The sequence below is a fragment of the Schistocerca cancellata genome, chromosome 2 (genome assembly GCF_023864275.1).
Source record: "Schistocerca cancellata isolate TAMUIC-IGC-003103 chromosome 2, iqSchCanc2.1, whole genome shotgun sequence".
NCBI classification, from domain to species: domain Eukaryota; kingdom Metazoa; phylum Arthropoda; class Insecta; order Orthoptera; family Acrididae; genus Schistocerca; species Schistocerca cancellata.
In genome coordinates, this window is record NC_064627.1 from 42,586,725 (window position 1) to 42,609,273 (window position 22,549).

A 22,549-nucleotide genomic window follows, 5' to 3' on the forward strand; every position below is an offset into this window, starting at 1 on the left:
GACTGACATCTCTGCCCAAACTCTTTGTCTTTAAATATGTCTGCTTGTGTCTGTATATGTGTGGATGTATATGTGTGTGTGTGCGAGTGTATAACCGTCCTATTTTCCCCCTAAGGTAAGTCTTTCCGCTCCCGGGACTGGAATGACTCCTTACCCTTTCCCTTAAATCCCACATCCTTACGTCTATCCCTCTCCTTCCCTCTTTCCTGATGAGGCAACCGTTTGTTGCGAAAGCTTGAATTTTGTGTGTATGTTTGTGTTCATTTGTGTGTCTGTCGACCTGCCAGCACCTTCATTTGGTAAGTCACATCTTTGTTTTTAGCTCAAAGATTTCATGAAGGATGCATTGAATATTTGAGCAGGATGTAGTTGTGGAAATGTATATATCTTTTTATAAAAATATTACATTAATGTTAAACTACTGCTCTGTCTTATGAAATGTAGTTTTACATGAGTGAAGATGTATTACCATTTTATGACACATCTCCTATACTCTAACTAAATTATTATTATCTGTATGTTATGAGACAAATAAATCGCAATTCACAAAAACAAAGCAAGGTGGGGAAACTCTAATTGTTGTATACTATTTCATGCATAATAGCATTTCTCTATTTTATTTTTCCAAAGTTTATCACTGACAGCATAATTTTTATCTGTCTGATGATAACTGTATAATTATTTCATCCAGATACATTTTCTTTAAGGAAATATGTGAATTTTGAGATTCAGGAAGACCATATGAACTTAAAAATCTGAATCTACCAATAATTATTTACTTCAGAACTGACATAATTTGTTTGGAAGTCCTCATTTATCTTATAGCTTATCTTCTCTTAAACTTGTTTAGTTCAAGAAACATCTTCATTCAAAATCATTGTTGTCAACAAATTCCAGAGTTTCAAAATATTAAAGTTTAATCTTTACAACAATCCAGTTCACCACCATGCAGAGCTAAATTTTCTACATCCAAAGATGTACTGGTACACTTTTACTTTAATTAAGTATATTTAATAATATGTTTCAAATGTAAAATTGAGTTTCTATAAATTTCATGGTGGGCTTTATTTCAACTTCAAGTTCCTGTATTTTGTAGTTCATTGATTGCATGTTTTGATGAAACACTGTGAAGTTTCTGAAATATTCAGTGTTACTTAACAGATTGATTTTTTTTTCTTTATGACATCTACTAAGTTTTCCTTTTTGTGAGTCACAGATTGATCTGTGGGAGCATACTGCAAAAGATTTTAAACTGATTAAGACATTAATAACCATCTGTGTTTATAGGAGCACTGATGGGATTTCTGTCATCAACTAGAAGCAGCTTTAAATACATAATATTGATTAAGAAATCTCAAAAGACCAGCAAAGCTTAATGGTCCTACTGGAAACATATAACATAAAAGCCACCATAGATTCTCCTACAAGAGTTACACCTACAGCAAGATCAAAAAGTGATCAGATATTAATAAACACAAATGTAAATAACAATTTCTGTGCCAGAAATCTTAATACTGGCTTCAGTGATCACTATGCACAGTTTATTGCTTTACACACCCCAAACAAAACAAATGAGAAAGAGGAACTTGTAAAAGGAACAAGAAAATTCACTAACAAACAAATAAATGTTTTTATACAGAGACTAAGTGAAGAAATCTGGTATGAAGTGTATGCCTGTGAAAATGCCAAAAATCTTTGAAAAATTCATGGAAACCTTCATGCCATACTTTGAAGCTGCATTTCCATTAAAAAAAAAAGTCAACATCACTTCAGAAACAACAAATGGATTACAACAAGTATTAGAATCTCTTGTGCAGAGAAAAGAAGATTACACAATATAGCAAAGACACAGAATATGCCTCATGAATTTCATTTGTACCTGAAGAATTACAAGAGGATCCTCAAAAATGTCATTAGGAAAACTAAAACAATAGCAAATGACAAATACACTGAAAATTAAAAAAAAAATCTAACGCTATATGGGAAGTTATAAAAAAATCAAACAAAAAGTGAAACAAAAAAAAAAAATATAAAAATATAAACTAACCTTATGAAGGACAATTGATTTCTTGCCCAAAAAAATTGCAGAGACCTTCAACATATATTTTGCAAACATAAGTGCACAGTTGGTGAGTGGACTAGAAGAACACAACAAAATATCACCGACATCTTCCAATCGCGTGAGAAATGTGTCTACACATTGTTCCTTTCACCCACAAATACTGAAGAAATTTTATCATCATCATCATTTAAGACTGATTTTATTTATTTATTTATTTATTTATTTATTTCTTACACCATGGATCCAACTGTGACAATTTCACATGGATGTAGTGTGTGTCAATTTTTACATTGTCAATGACAAGTACTTGTACACTATTTTTACAGGTAAAGAATATAAAGTTACTTAACCACTACAATGATCCATAACACAATATAATGGAATGGGAATCCTTAGACCTACAGATTACAGGTATAAAACAAAGTAAATTAAACCTGAAAAGGTCATACAACACAGACTGTTAAATATAAGCAGTTAACACTAAAAGAGTTACATATGTGACAAGAATGTTCAGCTTAATGTTCAATTTATATGATAATACATCTTATTTTAAGGCCGTTTCTCACTGTGTTTCATAAACTCTTCCAAACTGTAAAATGACATGGCTAAAAGAAATTGCCTCAGAAGCTCTTTAAATGTAGATTTGTTGGCAATTTCACATTTGATTTCTGGAGGAAGAGCATTAAATATCTTTATACCAGAGGACTGTACACCCTTCTGCACAATCTTCACATTTTTACCTTCAGTGTGGAAATCATGTTTCCTCCTTGTGTTATACTGATGGTATTCACTGTTACATTTGTATAAATCAGTGTTTTTACTTATGAAACACATAAGTGAGTATATATATTGAGAAGTAGTTGTAAGAATTCCCAGATTCCGGAATAGGCTTCTGCAGCTGCATCTAGGATCTACACCAGACATCACTCTTACAACACGCTTCTGAGCAATGAATATTTTCTTTGCAAGAGGCTGATTTCCCCAGAAAATAATTCCATATGCCATCAAAGAATGGAAGTAACCATAGTATGCAGCTTTTTTAATGCTTAAGTTTGCACTGACAGAGATGATTCGCATTGCAAAAACTGAAGAGCTGAGTCTCTTGTAAAGATCTAAAATGTGATGGGACCAGTTTACTCTACAGTCAATCTTCACGCCTAGAAACTTCGTTACTTCCACTCTTTCTATGACCTGTGTGGCATATTTAACAGTCATTTCTTCCTCAGTTTTGGCAGTTGGGGTGAACTGAATATAATTAGTCTTACTCAGGTTAAGTGAAAGACCATTTGCAGTAAACCACTTCATTAAATCTATAAGAATAGTATTAACAGACTCTTGAACATTTTCTCATTTAAGACGATTAACCATTATGTTAGTATCATCTGCAAAGATGGTAAAATTGCACTGAATCATTGAAGAATAAGGTAAATCATTTATAAATAACAGGAACAGTAAAGGACCAAGAATAGAGCCCTGTGGAACTCCACAATTTATGTCTCTCCATTCCGATTAATTAATCATTCCACCACACAAATTGTCTGACTTATCTAAGACTACTTTCTGTTTCCTCTCTGTCAGGTATGACTGAAGCCAGTTATTTGCTACACCACTTATTCCTAGATGGTCTGCCTTCAGTAACAGTATTTGGTGGTTCACAGTGTCAAAGGCTTTACATAAATCACAAAATAACCCTGTTGCCACCATTTTCTCATTTAGAGATTCCAAAACCTTATCTATAAAAGCATATATTGCTTGTTCAGTTGACAGACCTTTCCGGAAACCAAACTGATGTTTGCTGAGAATATTGAATTTATGTAGGTGTTCTAAAATTCTAGAATACATGAGCTTTTCTAGTACCTTTGAAAACACAGTCAGGAGAGATATTGGTCTGAAATTTTTAACATCAGTTTTCTCCCCTTTCTTAAAGAGAGGCTTCACGATAGCATACTTTAGTCTATCAGGAACAATTCCTTGCTGCAAAGAGGCATTGAAAATATGACACAGTATATTGCTTACAGAAGTACAACACTGCTTTAACAATTTGCTAGAAATATTGTCTACTCCACAGGAGTTCTTGGTTTTCATGGAGGCAATTGTTCTTTCAATTTCTGATACTGTAACGGGTCTAATATGCATTTGGATGATTTTGTTAGGGAAAGCATTTCGCAAAAAGGTCAGGGCATCATTCACAGAACCCTTGCAGCCTATTTGCTCAGACACTGACAGGAAGTGTTTATTAAAGATTTCAGCTATGATCTCAGGATTTTGCACAAGATTCCCTTCATGTTTGATTATGAAGTTTTCTACAGCTCTTTTTTTATTGTTCCCTGTCTCCTTGTTAACTATTTGCCAGACAGTCTTCATTTTATTATTGAAGTTATCAATTTCTTTTACATAATACAGTGCTTTTGATGTCTGAATAACTTTCTTTAGGATTTTACAATACATGTTATAATGGCTGATTAATTCTCTGTCCCTTGACCCTCTGGTTGCAACATAAAGTTCTCTCTTATATTTACATGACACTCGAATACCCTTTGTGATCCATGGCTTCTTTAAGGACGAGGAAATATTGTTCCTAACAAACTTTTTAGGAAAAGCTTCTTCAAAGTGGGATAGGAATTCATTTATGAATATGTTGAACTTTGTATCAACATCATCTACTCTGCGAACTGAATTCCAATCTTCATGCTGCAGCTTATGGTTAAAAAATTCCGGGGTCTCTGATTATGCCTTTCAGCATTCAGTCTGGAGCATAGCCCCCTTATAAAATTCCTCCATGATTCCCCATTCAGTGCTAACATTGGTGCCTCCTCTGATGTTAAACCTATTACTTCAAAATCATTCTTAACCGAATCCAGGTACCTTCTACTTGGTGTGCCCCAACTCCTCCTACCCTCTACTGCTGAACCCATGAGTCTCTTGGGTAACCTTGCTTCTCCCATGCGTGTAACATGACCCCACCATCTAAGCCTGTTCCCCCTGACTGCTACATCTATAGAGTTCGTTCCCAGTTTTTCTTTGATTTCCTCATTGTGGACACCCTCCTGCCATTGTTCCCATCTACTAGTACCTGCAATCATCCTAGCTACTTTCATATCCGTAACCTCAAAATGAGGATAATGGAATGTAGTCAAATTAAGTCGGGTGATGCTGAGGGAATTAGATTAGGAAATGAGACACTTAAAGTAGTAAAGGAGTTTTGCTATTTAGGGAGTAAAATAACCGATGATGGTCGAAGTAGAGAGGATATAAAATGTAGACTGGCAATGGCAAGGAAAGCGTTTCTCAAGAAGAGGAATTTGTTAACATCGGGTATAGATTTAAGTGTCAGGAAGTCGTTTCTGAAAGTATTTGTATGGAGTGTAGCCATGTATGGAAGTGAAACATGGACGATAACTAGTTTGGACAAGAAGAGAATAGAAGCTTTCGAAATGTGGTGCTACAGAAGAATGCTGAAGATTAGATGGGTAGATCACATAACTAATGAGGAGGTATTGAATAGGATTGGGGAGAAGAGAAGTTTGTGGCACAACTTGACTAGAAGAAGGGATCGGTTGGTAGGACATGTTTTGAGGCATCAAGGGATCACAAATTTAGCATTGGAGGGCAGTGTGGAGGGTAAAAATCGTAGAGGGAGACCAAGAGATGAATACACTAAGCAGATTCAGAAGGATGTAGGTTGCAGTAGATACTGGGAGATGAAGAAGCTTGCACAGGATAGAGTAGCATGGAGAGCTGCATCAAACCAGTCTCAGGACTGAAGACCACAACAACAACCTCAATCTTGTTGATAAGGTAACCTGAATCCACCCACCTTTTCGCTCTCATACAACAAAGTTGGTCGAAAGATTGAACGGTGCACAGATAACTTAATCTTGGTACTGACTTCCTTCTTGCAGAAGAGAGTAGATCGTAGCTGAGTGCTCACGGCATTAGCTTTGCTACACCTCGCTTCCAGTTCTTTCACTGTGTTGCCATCCTGTGAGAATATGCATCCTAAGTACTTGAAACTGCCCACCTGTTCTAACTTTGTTCCTCCTATTTGGCACTCAATCCATTTATATTTCTTTCCCACTGACATTACTTTCGTTTTGTAGACGCTAATCTTCATACAATAGTCCTTACATTTCTGATCTACCTCTGAAATATTACTTTGCAAACTTTCAATCGAATCTGCCATCCCAACTAAGTCATCCACATATGCAAGACTGCTTATTTTGTGTTCACATATCTTAATCTCACCCAGCCAGTCTATTGTTTTCAACATATGATCCATAAATAATATGAACGACAGTGGAGACAGGTTGCAGCCTTGTCTTACCCCTGAAACTACTCTGAACCATGAACTCAATTTACCGTCAACTCTAACTGCTGCCTGACTATCCATGTAAAGACCTTTAATTGCTTGCAAAAGTTTGCCTCCTATTCCATAATCTCATAGAACAGACAATAACTTCCTCCTAGGAACCTGGTCATATGCCTTTTCTAGATCTACAAAGCATAGATACAATTCCCTGTTCCACTCATAACACTTCTCCATTATTTGCCGTATGCTAAAGATCTGGTCCTGACAACCTCTAAGACGCCTAAACCCACACTGATTTTCATCCAATTGGACCTCAACTTATACTCGCGCTTTCCTTTCAACAATATCTGAGAAGATTTTACCCACAACGCTGATTAAAGAGATACTTCTGTAGTTGTTACAATCTTTTCTGTTTCCATGTTTAAAGATTAGTGTGATTACTGTTTTTGTCCAGTCTGATGGAACCTGTCCCAACTCCCAGGCCATTTCAATTATCCTGTGTAGCCATTTAAGACCTGACATTCCACTGTATTTGATGAGTTCCGACTTAATTTCATCCAACCCAGCTGCTTTATTGCACTGCAATCTATTGACCATTTTTTCCACTTCCTCAAATGTGATCCTATTTCCATCATCATTCCTATCCCATTCTACCTCGAAATCTGAAACATTACTGATCGTATTTTCAACTACATTGAGCAACTCTTCAAAATATTCCCTCCATCTGCCCAAGGCATCCACAGGATTCACCAGCAGTTTTCCTGACCTGTCCAAAATACTTGTCATTTCCTTCTTACCTCCATTTTGAAGACTGCTAATTACACTCCAGAATAGTTTTCCAGCAGCTTGACCCATAGTATCCAACCTGTTTCCAAAGTCTTCCCAAGATTTCTTCTTGGATGCTGCAATTATCTGTTTGGCTTTGTTTCTTTCTTCAACATAACTTTCTTTGTCTACCTGAGTTCTAGTATGAAGCCATTTTTGATACGCCTTCTTTTTCCTTTTACAGGCTGCCTTGACTGTGTCATTCCACCAAGCAGTTTGCTTTATCCTACTTTTACACACTACTGTTCCAAGACATTCTTTAGCCACTTCTAGTACTGTGTCCCTGTACCTTGTCCATTCCTTTTCCAATGACTGTAATTGACTACATTCAAGTAACTGGTACCTTTCTGAGACCGCTGTTATGTACTTGTGTCTGATTTCCTTATCCTGAAGTTTCTTCACTCTTATCCTCCTACATATGGACCTGACCTCCTGCACTTTCGGCTTCACAATCCCAATTTCACTGCAGATTAAATAATGATCAGTGTCATCAGAGAATCCCCTGAATACACGTGTGTCCCGCACAGCCTTCCTGAATTCCTGATCTATTATTATATAGTCGATTACAGATCTGGTTCCCCTGCCTTCCCAAGTATACCGGTGAATGTTCTTATGTTTAAAAAAGGAGTTTGTGATTACTAAGGCCATACTGGCACAGAAATCCAAGAGTTGTTTCCCTTTCCTGTTGGCCTCCATATCCTCTCCAAATTTACCCATAACCTTTTCATACCCTTCTGTTCGATTTCCAATCCCGGCTTTAAAATCACCCATGAGCAGAACACTGTCCTTGTTCCTTACTCTAACAACTACATCACTGAGTGCCTCATAAAAACTATCCATCTTATCTTGATCTGTCCCTTCACAATGCGAATATACTGACACAATCCTAATTTTCTTGCTAGACACTGTCAAATCTATCCACATCAGTCATTTATTTACATACCTTATTGCAACTACGCTGGGTTCCATTTCTTTCCTGATGTAAAGCCCTACACCCCATTGTGCTATTCCTGCTTTGACTCCTGACAGATAGACCTTGTATTCTCCCACTTCAGTTATAAAAACCTTGAAAACAGGGTACTCATGTGGAATTGATGGAATACCAGATGTGATTATTAAAAAATACTTTCTTGCCTTAGCTGAACTGACGCACTTGTGCAACATGTCACTGGCATCAGAAACCTTGCCTTCATGTTTAAAAACAGCAAAACTGAAATCACTGCTCAAAATTGGAAATCCAGAAGATGTTTCAAACCATAGACCAATAGCCCTACTGCCTGTATTTTCACAAATTTTAGAAAAAAAGTTTTATAAGAGATTGTCTGATTTCCTAAATAAACATAAAATTCTCTCTTCTTCACAGCATGGTTTGAGGAAAGGCTGTTCAACTGAATGTGCAATATTTGAATATCTTAATGAAATCTATGCTAAACTGGATGTGAGTGAGTTTGTGATGAGCATATATCTTGATTTATCCAAAGCTTTCTACATCATTGACAATAATGCCCTACTGCAGAAGATTGACCAATCAGGATCAATCAATCCAATGAGTGGCTCAGGACATACCTATGTGGTAGCAAACAGGTGGTTGAAGTGCAATATACTGACCATAACAAAATCAGCTACTACTATTCAGGATGTGAAAACGTGAAATATGGCATCCTTCAAGAATCAGTTTTGGGACCCATTCTGTTTCTCCTCTATGTCAATGAACTTATGTACAACAAGCTTTGTCAAACTACCCTCCAATTTGCAGACAATACAATCTTCCTTATTAGTGGGAAACAGAAGAAAAACTAAAAGACTGCTATCCAAACAATGAACAGTATAGAACAGTGTTTCAGCTATAACAAGCTAATTATAAACAAAGAAAAGGAAGGTAACATCCAAACATGCAAATAGAACTAAGGGACAGAGTTCTTGAAAGTGCTGACAGCACAAAATTTCTGGGACCTTGGCTCTAGAACAACAAATAATGTGAGGTACACATTGAATACTTGCAAAGAAAACTAAGCAAAACCTGCTACATCATAAGGATCTTAAAAACGTGTTGCAGCAAAGCCAGCCTGTTAAATGTATACTAATCCTATGTGCATTCTGTAATTAATTATGGCATAATCTTCTGGGGCAATGCAACAACAAATATTAAACTTTTCAGGATGCGAAAGCTAATATTAAGAATTATTGAACAGGTAAACAATAGGAAATCATGCAGACCCATATTCAAAAAACTGTCAGTTCTTCCCCTTCCTTGCATTTTTATCTACAAAACGTCAGTTTTCATCAAACAATATATTGATAGACACCCAGATATCTTATTAAAGAATGAAGATGTACATGTATACAATACAAGACAAAAATGTGATCTTCATATCAAACAGGTGAGAACATCATTGTGCCAAAAAAGCACTCGACATACTGGGATAAAAATTTACAATAATCTGCCTACCCATATTAAATCAGTAAGTAAACTCAGTTGTTTTAAGGCTGAACTAAAGGCACATTTAACTGATCGTTGCTTTTACAATGTGACAGAGTACATAGAAGCCAAACAACAAAAATAAAGATGCTTTATGAATATTCTCCTTTAATGTTGACTCTAATGTTTGTTGTATACATGACTCTTTTCTAAATTACTTAAATATCTAGTCCTTAGGAATGCAATACGAACTGTATTTTATCTTGTACAGACCTAACCATGTCCAATATCCTTGTATATATATTCTATAGATGTAGAATTAGAAGGACTAAATAAATAGATATTTAGCATGGGAATGTGTTGTCTGGATAGACTTCTCCTACCAGTGACAACTCAGCATGTGTGCTCTCATATCCTCCTCCTATATGTCACAAATCAGATAGATCAATTTTATCTCTTCAGTCCTATTTAGGGGTAAGCCACACATTGTGAAACTCCCCCTGTCAGTATCCCCAACTGATACCAACACAATTCAGCTGCCATCAGTACTATTTCCATCACAACAATTATCAACCTCACAATTATATTAAGTCATGACTGAGCTTGATAACAGAACACCTTGATAGAGTGCTCATTGGTGCCATGAGATCAGGTCATCACCTGTTTTATAAGCCAAGTCCTAATTTTTTCTATTTCTTTTTTTTTTCATCACAGCACTTATCATAAAATGTTATCTTGTTACAAAACATGTCAATAGTTAAATCATTTAGTGAAATAAAATAACCCTTGAATAGAAGTAAATAGTCATTCACACACCCAGGCTAACTAAAGAAAAAGAGTATCAAGTTAGAGCCATTCAGTGTTAGTAGGTGACACTGTTTTTGACATGGAAGTTAGTGAAGCTGAACCTTTTTTATAATTATTCATTATAATCATTACATTATAGCTAAATATACAGATAGTGACTAATTTCTAGATAATATTGCAGGTAAGTATTGGAGGGGAGGAAAAACTTTAATTGGTGAATTTATTCTTCCTATGTAAAATTTATAGATAGATAAAATAAAAATAACAGATTACATACTTCTCATATCTAGCCTTTGTCCTTGCCATTTTGTCTTCTTGGGCCTGATATTTGTTATATTTTTCTATTAATTTGGCCTCAAAATTCAGTTCAAAATTCTGTACTTCTATTTCGTAGTATGACTTCTTCTTTGCAATATCATCCTTGAAGCTCATCAGCTCCTGAGCGTGATCTGTTGCCACTCTCTGTTATCAAATTAGACATACAAAATAGAATTAATCAGGTGTTTAAGTAAGCTGCTTCCACAACAGGATGACAGTATTAAAGAAGGAAATATAGGTTTAGACAGATTATGTCATTAATCAGACCTCTGACTGTTCTCTCATATTTTCCATGAACTCTTGGTAACTACTGACTATCTCCTTCAATTCTTCAGTAAACTTTGCTTCATTCTGTTGTGTTTGATAGTCATATTCTTTTTCGAGTACCCCAATTCTCTGATTTAATTCTGCAATAGAGTTTGTCAATTCTTCCAGATGTCCTTTATTCACAAGTATGTATTCAAAATATAAAGTACTTAGCACTGCAGCTGATTTCTTTCTACGGGATGGAGCAATTGACCACAAGCAGAGCATTCCATCTGTAGAGCAGGTGATCAGTAACTCATTATTCTCAGTAATGCACATCTGCAGAATACAAACAGAAAGTCAATAATAATAGTCTTGAATCACACAGCAGTCATTGATTGCTACAAAATATGTAAACTGAGACAGCTGACCTAATAATAAAAATTTATTAATTTCATCACTTAGTATTTAATATTGCTTTCAATAAGTAGTGCAGTCACATATTTATCATAACCATGTTCATCTATTTGGGGATGTATATTTCTATCACTATGTTAGGAAGTAAAATTCATAATGCAGTGAGTAGAAGGCAGTATATTTATATTAAACAAGCCTCCTTTTCTATGGCACATGGATGAGTATCATTATGTTTTTGTGCATGGAAAATACAAGCATCAACTTTCCTGCATTTTAGGCAGTAAACATAGCACAGTTAATCAATATGAGGTTAGGATTAACAAGATTAGTTAATGCAGACAAGCAATACGATCACAAAGAAAGGAAGCTGCTGACTCTATATCACTTTATACTATCATTAGTGCATTTTCATGATGTTTTAATAGGGGCACACACTTTCATAAAATACGTGTATAAACTGAGAAGCATTAATCAGCTTAATAAAGCATGTATTTATGGTACAATATGAATATATGCAAAGCTCATAAATTTAACACTTAATTGGTCTGCTCTGCTAAGTAGGGAACATTTTATGGAAATTGCTCTGATGTTTTCACAAAAAATAGCATCACAGCATTTAGCTTGACATAACTTACACTCTAGCTCCAGTTCTAAAAAATTTTTAAAAAGTGAATTATCAGATTTTGCAACTCAACATTTAGAACAGCATTGACTCACTAGGCTTCTAAAAGGGAATTCCTCTCTCATGTCTCAGCTGCACTAAAAGATGGAGCCAATCATAGGTTAGCAAGCATTTCAGTACCTTGTTCATACAGCAGAGATATTTTTCCTAGTTTAAATTCAAAGCAAATATCTACAGTATGACGAAAAGAAAATAATGAAAATAACAGTTTACATTTGTAATGGCAAAAAATATTACAGTAGAATATGAAATCTGTACCAAGCACTTTTACGTTGAATTTGCTGACCAGGCCTGCTGAAGTACAATGAGTGGATGGATAGTTCCAACGTGAGTGAAGTAATTTGTGTACTTGGAGTTTGATGTTTATTACATTCCAATACTAAAACTATACAAAATACTTTTACATTGAATTAAAAGATATTAGTATTACTGATACTCATACATAAAGTGAAATAATCATGGAAGCTATTGTCACGCAACTGTTTGGCCAGGTCTTTTACAGTACACTGGGTGAATGGATAATTCTGACTTCCACGAAGTAATGTTCATACAGGGAGAATTAGGTTGGTTTTTTTGGAGGGTTTATGTTATGGGTGTTCAGTATTATGAAGTAGGAGGTAAGAGTGTGATTAGAGAAACCTTGATTTATGAATATGAATGAGAAGCAATAGACACATTCACACAAGCAAGCACACATCATACACAAATGATTGCTATCTCTTGCTTCTCTGGCTGCCCTTCAACTCTTGCATTGAACAAAATCAGCAATTGCTGTGTTCATTCAATGAAAGAGGTGCAGCCTAGCCACAGTGATTGGAGATAGTGGTCACATGTGCATGACTTGCTTTTGTGAATGTGTGTGCGTTTTCCTTTTTTTCTGAACAAGTCTTTGGCTGCAAGCATAGTTTGTAACAGTATTTTTGTTCTGCCTGGCTGCAACTCAATGTGTCATCTTTATACTGAACAGCAAGCTGTCCTTTTCATAATTGTTCATATTCCAATCTGGGTTTTCCTTTGTTTGGACAGTATGAAAGGGCAGTTTATGCACAGGATTTGTGGATTAATGAGCATGAGTTAGATAAATAACTCTTAACATGATGCAGAGGTGAAGACAAGGAGTATTTTTTTTAGTATAAGTGTAGCAATCACCCTGGTTCAATGAACCAAGGAGACAACTGTTTCTGATATACATGTTTGCAGACATATAGTGCCTATGACTGACCATAATAATTTGAAGTGTACTGTGAGTGAAGGAGAACTATGAATATCACAAACAGCCTAATAGGGAACTGCAACAGACCACACATATAAGCATTTGTGCACAGATTTTCCTTTCTATATATTTTCATGAAGTCTGTGAAGGGATCAAGCAGTTTTAACTTCCTTGATTTATCCCTTTTGTGGCTGCAAGGTCTGAGTGTCCTGCCTGGCCAGCTGGCTGATGTGGCCAAAGTGTTGTGCTCCTCACCAGTGGGTGACTCAATCAGCTGACAACCACTGCAGGCTATGGCAGGGAACAGACCACTATCAGTGAATCGTAGGTGCCAATGAGTTTAGAGCTACTCTTCAATAATATGCTTTATAAAATCAATGTCACAATATAAGGTCACATTGGTTGCATTTTCTGATAGCCACAAAAGAGACTGTTACAGCTACCTCACACTTTGTTACACATTTCTCCTGAATGGAGAAAATCACAAAAACTATTGTACTTGTTATTTAAAAACTCTGTAACTTGAGATTTGCACTATCATTATACTTGTCTATTATGCAATATAATATCATTAACATCAGACATACACATTTCAAGGTACACAGTTTTATAAATGAGCATTTCTTAAGAAAGGTACCCAAAACTTGGATGAACAATTCTTACTCTAATCTTAAATAAATAATGATTATTGAACTTCAAAAGCAAATTGTCTCATATAAGAAAGACTTTTGTAACTCAATTTGTGATTTGCCTATTGGCTCATTTGTAATTAAAGCCTAAACTTCCTTCTGTAACAAAAATTTGACAGTAAAAATCTATCTTGTTTCCTGTTCTCCATTTTCTCTTTGCATGTGTCATGTATTAATGGTTTCCAATCATCATTTCTGACACAAACTTTGGGCTGCCACCAACAGTTAAATACATTTATTATTATTATTATTTCTGTTTTTTATTGTTATTCTTTTTACTTTTCTGTTCCTGAAACATATGTACTTACTGAACCATCCTTAGTGAGTGATATTTTTCGGAATGTGGTACCATGCAGAAGACATCACCCCTGTTGCATCTTATACATGTCATTTTTTTGCTGTGAATTAGTAGCACTTACAATGCTATGTATCTGGGGAACTTCCTATCTCGCCAGTGCTCCAAGAAATTCTGGATAATGTCCTTCTCTATTTTTCAGTCGAAATTTAGTTTCTCACTTTGATGTCTGTAGATCTCAGTTTTACCTGTCTGTCCATGAAATTTATCCAACAACTGATGGTTTATTTCCAAATGAAATTTCATCAGTGGCTTTCCCTCTTTCTTTTTTATTTCAAAACTTGTTTTCACATTCAGCACCCAAACTTCGTGTACCACTTCATAGTCTTTTGAATGCATTTTACAGAACTCAGCATCATGTCTACATTATTGCCAGCATCCACTGACTTACTGTAGCTCACTAGACAAGTCGTTTTCAGTTTATTTTGGCCTGTTCATGTTCCTTCTTCTTGGTTTCAACAGAATCTGTGCTATTTATGGTTTAAAGCATCCAGATTTCTTTGTTGTCCATCTGTTTTAGAGCCAACAAAGTTCCACAGAACTTAAACTGTATTTCCTCTTTTCTCAATTTGTTAGGCAACAGTGTCAAATATTTCCAGCTTTTGTGTACTGTTTCAACGGCATTGGTACACTTCCTATGAAGCCATATGAATAAGTTGGGGGCTTGAGTACCATTTGTCTAAACAAATGGAAAGTCCCTTGTTGAGGTATGGCAATAACAAACTCACAACATCGCCTGATTTTCCCCAGACAGCATTTCCAGATTCTATTTCCATGATGGCACCAGTGTAAACAATATAATCTAAAATATAATTACTTAGAGTGTCTCGAAGAATGAAAATTTTAATACAAAAACATCTTCATTTCTTTGGTGTTGTTGTTGTAGTTGTTGTTGTTGTTGTGGGGGTCTTCAGTCCACAGACAGTTGGATGCAACTCTCCATGCTACTCTATCCTGTTCAAGCTTCTTCATTTCTGAGTAACTACTGCAACCTACATCCTTCTGAATCTGCTTAGTATTTTTATCTCTTGGTCTCCCCCTACAATTTTTACCCTCCACACTTCCCTCCAGTACTAAATTGATGATTCCTTGATGCCTCAGAATGTGTTCTACCAACCAATTCCTCCTTCTACTCAAGTTGTGTCACACATTCCTCTTCTCCCCAATTCTCTTCGGTACATCTTCGTTAGTCATGTGATCAAGCCATCTAATCTTCAGCATTCTACTGTAGCAACAATTTTTGAAAGCTTCTAGTCTCTTCTTGTCTGAACCATTTATTGTCCAGTTTCACTTCCATACGTGGCCACACTCCATACAAATACTTTCAGAAAGGACTTCCTGACACTTAAGTCTGTACTTGATGTCAAGTAATTTCTCTTCTTCAAAAATGCTTTCCTTGCCATTGCCAGTCTACATTTTATATCCTCTCTACTTCAACAATCATTAGTTATTTTCCCCCCAAATAGCAAAACACATCTACCACTTTAAGTGACTCATTTCCTAATCTAATTCCCTCAGCATCATCTGATTTAAATCAATTACATTTCATTATCCTCATTTTACTCTTGTTGATGTTCATCTTCTATCCTCCTTTCAAGACACTATCCATTCCATTCAGCTGCTCTTCCAGGTCCTTTGCTGTCTCTGCCAGAGTTACAATGTCATCAGCAAACTTCAAAGTTTTTATTTCTTCTCCATGGAATTTAATTTCTATTCCAAATTTTTATTTTGCTTCCTTTACTGCTTGCTCAATATATAGATTGAATAACTGTCTCAGTTCCTTCTCAACGACTGCTTCCCTTTCATGCCCCTCAACTCAGATAACTGCCATCTGGATTCTGTACAAAGTGTAAATAGCCTTTTGCTCCCTGTATTTTATCCCTGCCACCTTCAGAATTTGGAAGAGAGTATTCCAGTCAACATTGTCAAAAGCTTTCTCTAAGCCTACAAATGCTAGAAACATAGATTTGTCTTTCCTTAACCTATGTTCTAAGATGAGTCATAGGGTCAGTATTTCCTTATGTGTTCCAACCTTTCTATGGAATCCAAACAGATCTTCCCCAAGGTCGGCTTCTACCAGTTTTCCCATTCATCTCTAAATAATTCCTATTAGCATTTTACAGCCATGACTTATTAAACTGATAGTTCAGTAATTTTCGCATTATCAACACCTTCTTTCTTTGGGATTAGAATTATTATATTATTCTTGAAGTCTGAGGGTATTTCGCCTGTCTCATACATCTTGCTCATCAGATGGTAGAGTTTTGTTATGGCTGGCTCTCCTGAGGCTGTCAGTAGTTCTAATGATATGTTGTCCCCTCCAGGGGTCTTGTTTCAACTTAGGTCTTTCAGTGCTCTGTCAAATTCTTTGCACAGTATCATATCTCCTATTTCATCCTTATCAACATCCTCTTCAGTTTCCACAATACAGGGTTATTACAAATGATTGAAGCGATTTCACAGCTCTACAATAACTTTATTATTTGAGATATTTTCACAGTGCTTTGCACACACATACAAAAACTCAAAAAGTTTTTTTAGGCATTCACAAATGTTTGATATGTGCCCCTTTAGTGATTCGACAGACATCAAGCCGATAATCAAGTTCTTCCCACACTCGGCGCAGCATGTCCCCATCAATGAGTTCGAAAGCATTGTTGATGCGAGCTCGCAGTTCTGACACGTTTCTTGGTAGAGGAGGTTTAAACACTGAATCTTTCACATCACTATGCGTGAAACTTGCCCGCATGCGTTCAACCGTTTCTTCGCTCACTGCAGGCCGACCCGTTGATTTCCCATTACAGAGGCATCCAGAAGCTTTAAACTGCGCATACCATCGCCGAATGGAGTTAGCAGTTGGTGGATCTTTGTTGAACTTCGTCCTGAAGTGTTGTTGCACTGTTATGACTGACTGATGTGAGTGCATTTCAAGCACGACATACGCTTTCTCGGCTCCTGTCGCCATTTTGTCTCACTGCACTCTTGAGCGCTCTGGCGGCAGAAACCTGAACTGCGGCTTCAGCCGAACAAAACTTTATGAGTTTTTCTACACATCTGTAGTGTGTCGTGACCATATGTCAATGAATGGAGCTACAGTGAATTTATGAAATCGCTTCAATCATTTGTAATAGCCCTGTATTTCCCTCAAGTATATTCCCCTTGTATAGACACTGTATATACTCCTTCCACCTTTCTGCTTTCCCTTCTTTGCTTAGAACTGGGTTTCCATCTGAGCTCTTGATATTCACACAAGTAGTTCTCTTTTCTCCAAAGGTCTCTTTAATTTTCCTGTAGGCAGTATCTATCTTACCCCTAGTGATATATGCTTCTACATCCTTACAGTTGTTCTCAAGCCATTCCTGCTTACCCATTTTGCACTTCCTGTTGTTCTCATTTTTGAAATGTTTGCACTCCTTTTTGCCTGCTTCATTTACTGTATTTTTATATTTTCTTCTTTCATCAATTAAATTCAATATCTCTTCTGTTACCCAAGGATTTCTACTAGTCCTCGCCTTTTTACCTACTTGATCGTCTGCTGCCTTCACTATTTCATCCCTCAAAGCTACCCATTCTTCTTCCACTGCATTTCTTCCCTCCATTCCTGTCAATCGTTCCCTAATGCTCTCTCTGAAACTCTCTACAGCCTCTGCTTCTTTTATTTTATCCAGGTCTCAATTCCTTAAATTGCTACCTTTTCGCAATTTCTTCAGTTTAATCTACAGTTCATAACCAATAAATTGTGGTCAAAGTCAACTTCTGCCCCTGGAAATGTCTTACAATTTAAAACCTGATTCAAATCTCTGTCTTACCATTATATAATTTATCTGAAACTTTCCAGTGTCTCCAGGCTTCTTCCACATATACAACCTTTCTTTCATGATTTTTAAACCAAGTGTTAGCTATGATTAAGTTATGCTCTGTACTAAAATTCTACCAGGCAGCTTCCTCTGTCATTCCTTACCCCCAGTCCATATTCTTCTACCACTTTTCCTTCTATTCCTTTTCCTAGGACCAAATTCCTGTTCCCCATGACTATTAAATCTTCATCTCCCTTAACTGTCTGAATAATTTCTTTTATTGCATCATACATTTCTTCAATCTCTTCATGATCTGCAGAGCTAGTTGGCATATAAACTTGTACTTCTGTGGTAGGCATGGGTTCGTGTTGATCTTGGCTACAATAATGCATTCATTATGCTGTTCATAGTAACTTACCTGTGTTCATATTTTTTTATTCAGTATTAAACCAACTCCTGAATTACCCCTATTTGATTTTATATTTATAACCCTGTATTCACCTGACCAGAAGTCTTGTTCCTCCTGCCACCGAATTTCACTAATTCCCATAATTTTCTAACGTACCTGCCCGATTAAGTAGGGCAGACAAGAAAGAAGTAGAGGAGGTGGCAAATTGATATACAGTCAAAAGGGGAAGCAGTAGGTGGAGATTCAGACAGTATCTGATCACCAAGTCAAGGCTTCAGTCATAAGGAAATAGTTTTAATATTTTTTTTTCACTCATTGGGGAGAAATCAGATAAACAAAATGAGAAAGAGTAAATTTTGGTACACCAAAGAACTGGAGAATCTAAAAAATAACCTACTGCTGTTGAAGTGCCTTGCCAAAGTAAACAATTATAAAGAAATTAACGATCTTGAAAAAACCACTAAGAACCTGTATAAGAAAGAGTTACAATTGGCAAAACAAAGATACAACACAAATCTCATAAAAAATAATAAAAACCAATGCAAAAGCCTGGTCAGTAATTAATACTGTTAAAGGTGAAGTCAGAAACTTTAAAAAGACAGCCCCAATACCAGCAGATACATTCAATAAATACTTTGTAAGCTATGCTGATGATATCAAAAAGTTGATCAATAAACCCAATGTAACATGTATAGATTATCTTAAGAGAGCAAACCTGAATCATAATAGGGCCAGATCATCCTTGAAACACTTTAAAGAGGTACACCAACATGAAGTTCTTAAAATAGTCAAAGAAATGAAAAATTCATACAGTACAGATATTTTTAATATGTCAAACAATATATTGAAAGAAATCATTCATTACATATCAGCACAATTAACATATTCTATAAACCTGTGTCTCATAGAAGGGTTTTTTCCTGATCCTCTCAAAACTATCCAAGGTAACTCCAGTCTTTAAGAAGGGTGTCAAATCAGATCCTGCAAACTACAGACCAATTTCACTTATTCCATTACTAGGAAAAGTCTTTGAAGGCATAACATATCAGCAGATGTATGAGTACCTAGAACTAAATGGTATGTTAAGTGCATCACAGTTTGGTTACAGAAAAGGAACGTCAACTATACATGTCATAGAGCTCATAGTCAGAGACATTATAGCAGCATTCGAGGCCCATGCGCAGATGCAGGTAACCTTGTGTGATCTGAGAAAAGCTTTTGACTGTGTTGACCACTCACTTTTGCTCTCTGAACTTGAGTACTATGGAATATGTGATAAAAGTTTAAAACTCATCAAATCAAACCTCAATAAAAGGAAACAGGTGGTGAGTTCAGGAAGCCATCTGTCAAACATACTCAAGGTACAATACGGAGTGCCACAGGGATCTAAATTGGGACCACTTCCTTTCCCTGTACACATTAATGACTTACCAGGAAATATAGATGTTAAGACATATATGTATGCAGATGATACAACTTTTCTATCTGTAAACCATGTAATTAATAACCTTGTAAGTGATATGAAATTGGCAAAAGAAAATGCAACATCACGGTTTAATGCAAATGTTCTGTTATTAAATGAGGAAAAGACCCAGAATATGTGGTTCAGTCTATCAAAGACTACAAAAATAGAAAAACAAAAGGCAAAGTTTTTAGGTATCGTACTTGACAACAGTATAACATGGAACTCTTATGTTGATCACACAGTGGTTAGGTTGTCAAGATATGTTGAAGAGACTAATGTGTTGTGTGACATTTGAGTACGTAAGTACAGCGTACTTTGGAATTTTTCAATCTGTTTTAAGGTATGGGTTAATACTCTTAGGAAACAGCAGAAAAATAAATGAAATTATGGTGATCCAGAAGAAAGCAATCAGAATAATGGCTAAGGAAGATAATAGAAAACATTGTAAACCATTGTTCATTAAATATGGAATTTTAACAGTTATTAATTTATATATTCTTGACAGTGTTAACTACATACTTGGTGACCAACCTAATTTAAGTGTAACAAATCAAAGGCATGACTACTATACAAGAACCTGTACTTCTCTGCTGTTGCCACAAAATAGATTAGCTAAAACTAACAATAGTCACAAGTTTATGGCAATTAAGATATATAACAAATTGTCTAAAAATGTGTCAATCAAGCCTGACAAATTATTTAAAGAAAACGTACATAACTTCTTGTTGATTAATCCATTCTATTCATTAGAAGAATTTTTAGAAATGCCCAATAACAACTTAAATATGTAAAAATTTATTTTGTAAAATTAATAGGTTAAGTGAACTGATGAAGCCTATTGCATGTAATAATGCTGAATTACCAATAAAGAATCTGAATCTGAATCAGAAGCTAGACAGTTAGATTGAGAAAAAAATTTGAAAAACACAGAGAAATTAGGCAAAAAATTAGATCATCTGGGTAAAAACTTAGGGAGGTAAAGTCAAGCCCTAAAATGTATCATAAAAGATTTAGATTATGTCAGAGTTTAGGTAGAGAAAACTGTAGAAATAACTGAAGACTTAGAAGTGGATTTAAATGAGTTCAAAATGCATGCAACTACAGAGTGTACTAGTTCTGCAGAAAATAAGGCTGATAAGGTAGGAAACAAACTGATCAATGTATGAGAGAGAAATGAAAGGGGCTTAAAACCTTACTTTCTATGATTAAAAGAAAAGTGACAGTATTAATTCAAAATTCAGTGAATCAGTATATAGCAGTAACTTGTCAGATGCAAAAGGTGTTGTTGGTATATGTGTTAGTAATATTTCAAATCTAGAGCAAAGTTAGATGAAATTGAGGAAAATGTTACAACCAAAATTTTTGTAGCAGCAGCAGTAGTACTCAGAATAATATAAACAAAAAGGACTAGAGAACTCCACTCCATGAACTTTATTTGCCATTGTATCAATAATTTCACTAGCAGTACTTTAGACAGCTTGAAACTTAAATTCACAAGAAATTTTTAGATGGTGAGACACTTTCATGGACTAATCGGAATATGCAAAGCATGGTCTGAAAAATTCTTGGAATGGGATAGAAAAAAAGTACTTACATCACTGAAACTCCTTTTGTATTTCAGTGTAGTCTCCTTGTAGATTAATGCACTTGGTCCAACAATGTTCCAGTGCCTTGATGCCATCCTGAAAATGAGTTTCCTCCAGGCCTGCAAAATATTTGTCAACTCCGGCTACCAATACTTCGTTTGAAGTGAATCTTTGTACACCAAGAAAAATTTTCAGTTTTGGGAAGAGATGGAAGTCTGATGGAGCCATATCAGGAGAATAAGGTGGGTGTGGCATCAATTCATACCTTAGTTCATGTAATTTTGCCATGGTAACGGCACATGTGTGCAGACGTTCATTGTCTTGATGGAAGATGACTTTCTTTCTTGCTAGACCTGGCCTTTATTGCATATCTTTTGTTGCAATTTGTGTATGAGGTTAGCATAGTATTCTTCAGTAATTGTTTGCTGAGTTGGGAGATAATCTACAAACAGAATCCCCTTTGCATCCCAGAACGCTGATGCCATGACCTTTCCTGCCAAAGGAATTGTCTTTGCTTTCTTTGGTGGTAGATAATCAGTATTTTTCCACTGCTTTGACTGTTGTTTTGTCTCTGAAGTATAGTAGTGCAACCAAGTTTCATCTGTGGTCGCAAACCAGCACAAAAAATCTTGTTTGTTTCCCCTAAAACAGGACAAACATCGTTCCGAAATGTCCATTTTCACTCGTTTTTGATCCAGCATCAAGAGCCGTGGCACCCATTTGGCAGATATTTTTTTTCATTTCTTAGTTAAAATATGATATACCCTTTCAGATGACATCTAGAAAGTGTGATCAATTTCACACACTTTCAATCAGTAATCCTCCATGACCATTTTGTGCACTTTTGCAATGATTTCTGGATTAGTGAAACATCTTGGCTAACCTCTGCATGGATCATCATCTAAGCTCTCCCAACCAAATTTAAATTCATTTTTCCACTTGGAAACCGT

General features: G+C 35.9%; 1 protein-coding gene across 1 annotated transcript in view; it reads right to left on the minus strand.

The window, feature by feature from the left end:
- Positions 1-22,549, minus strand: part of LOC126150528 (cilia- and flagella-associated protein 57-like) — a 329,352-nt gene that overhangs the window by 154,197 nt on the left and 152,606 nt on the right. Inside the window, exons 9-10 of the mRNA XM_049915882.1 lie at positions 11,008-11,325; positions 10,700-10,884 (exon numbers count right to left, since the gene is read on the minus strand). Coding sequence (XP_049771839.1) covers positions 10,700-10,884; positions 11,008-11,325 — 503 coding nt within the window. The remainder of the gene's footprint in view (positions 1-10,699; positions 10,885-11,007; positions 11,326-22,549) is intronic.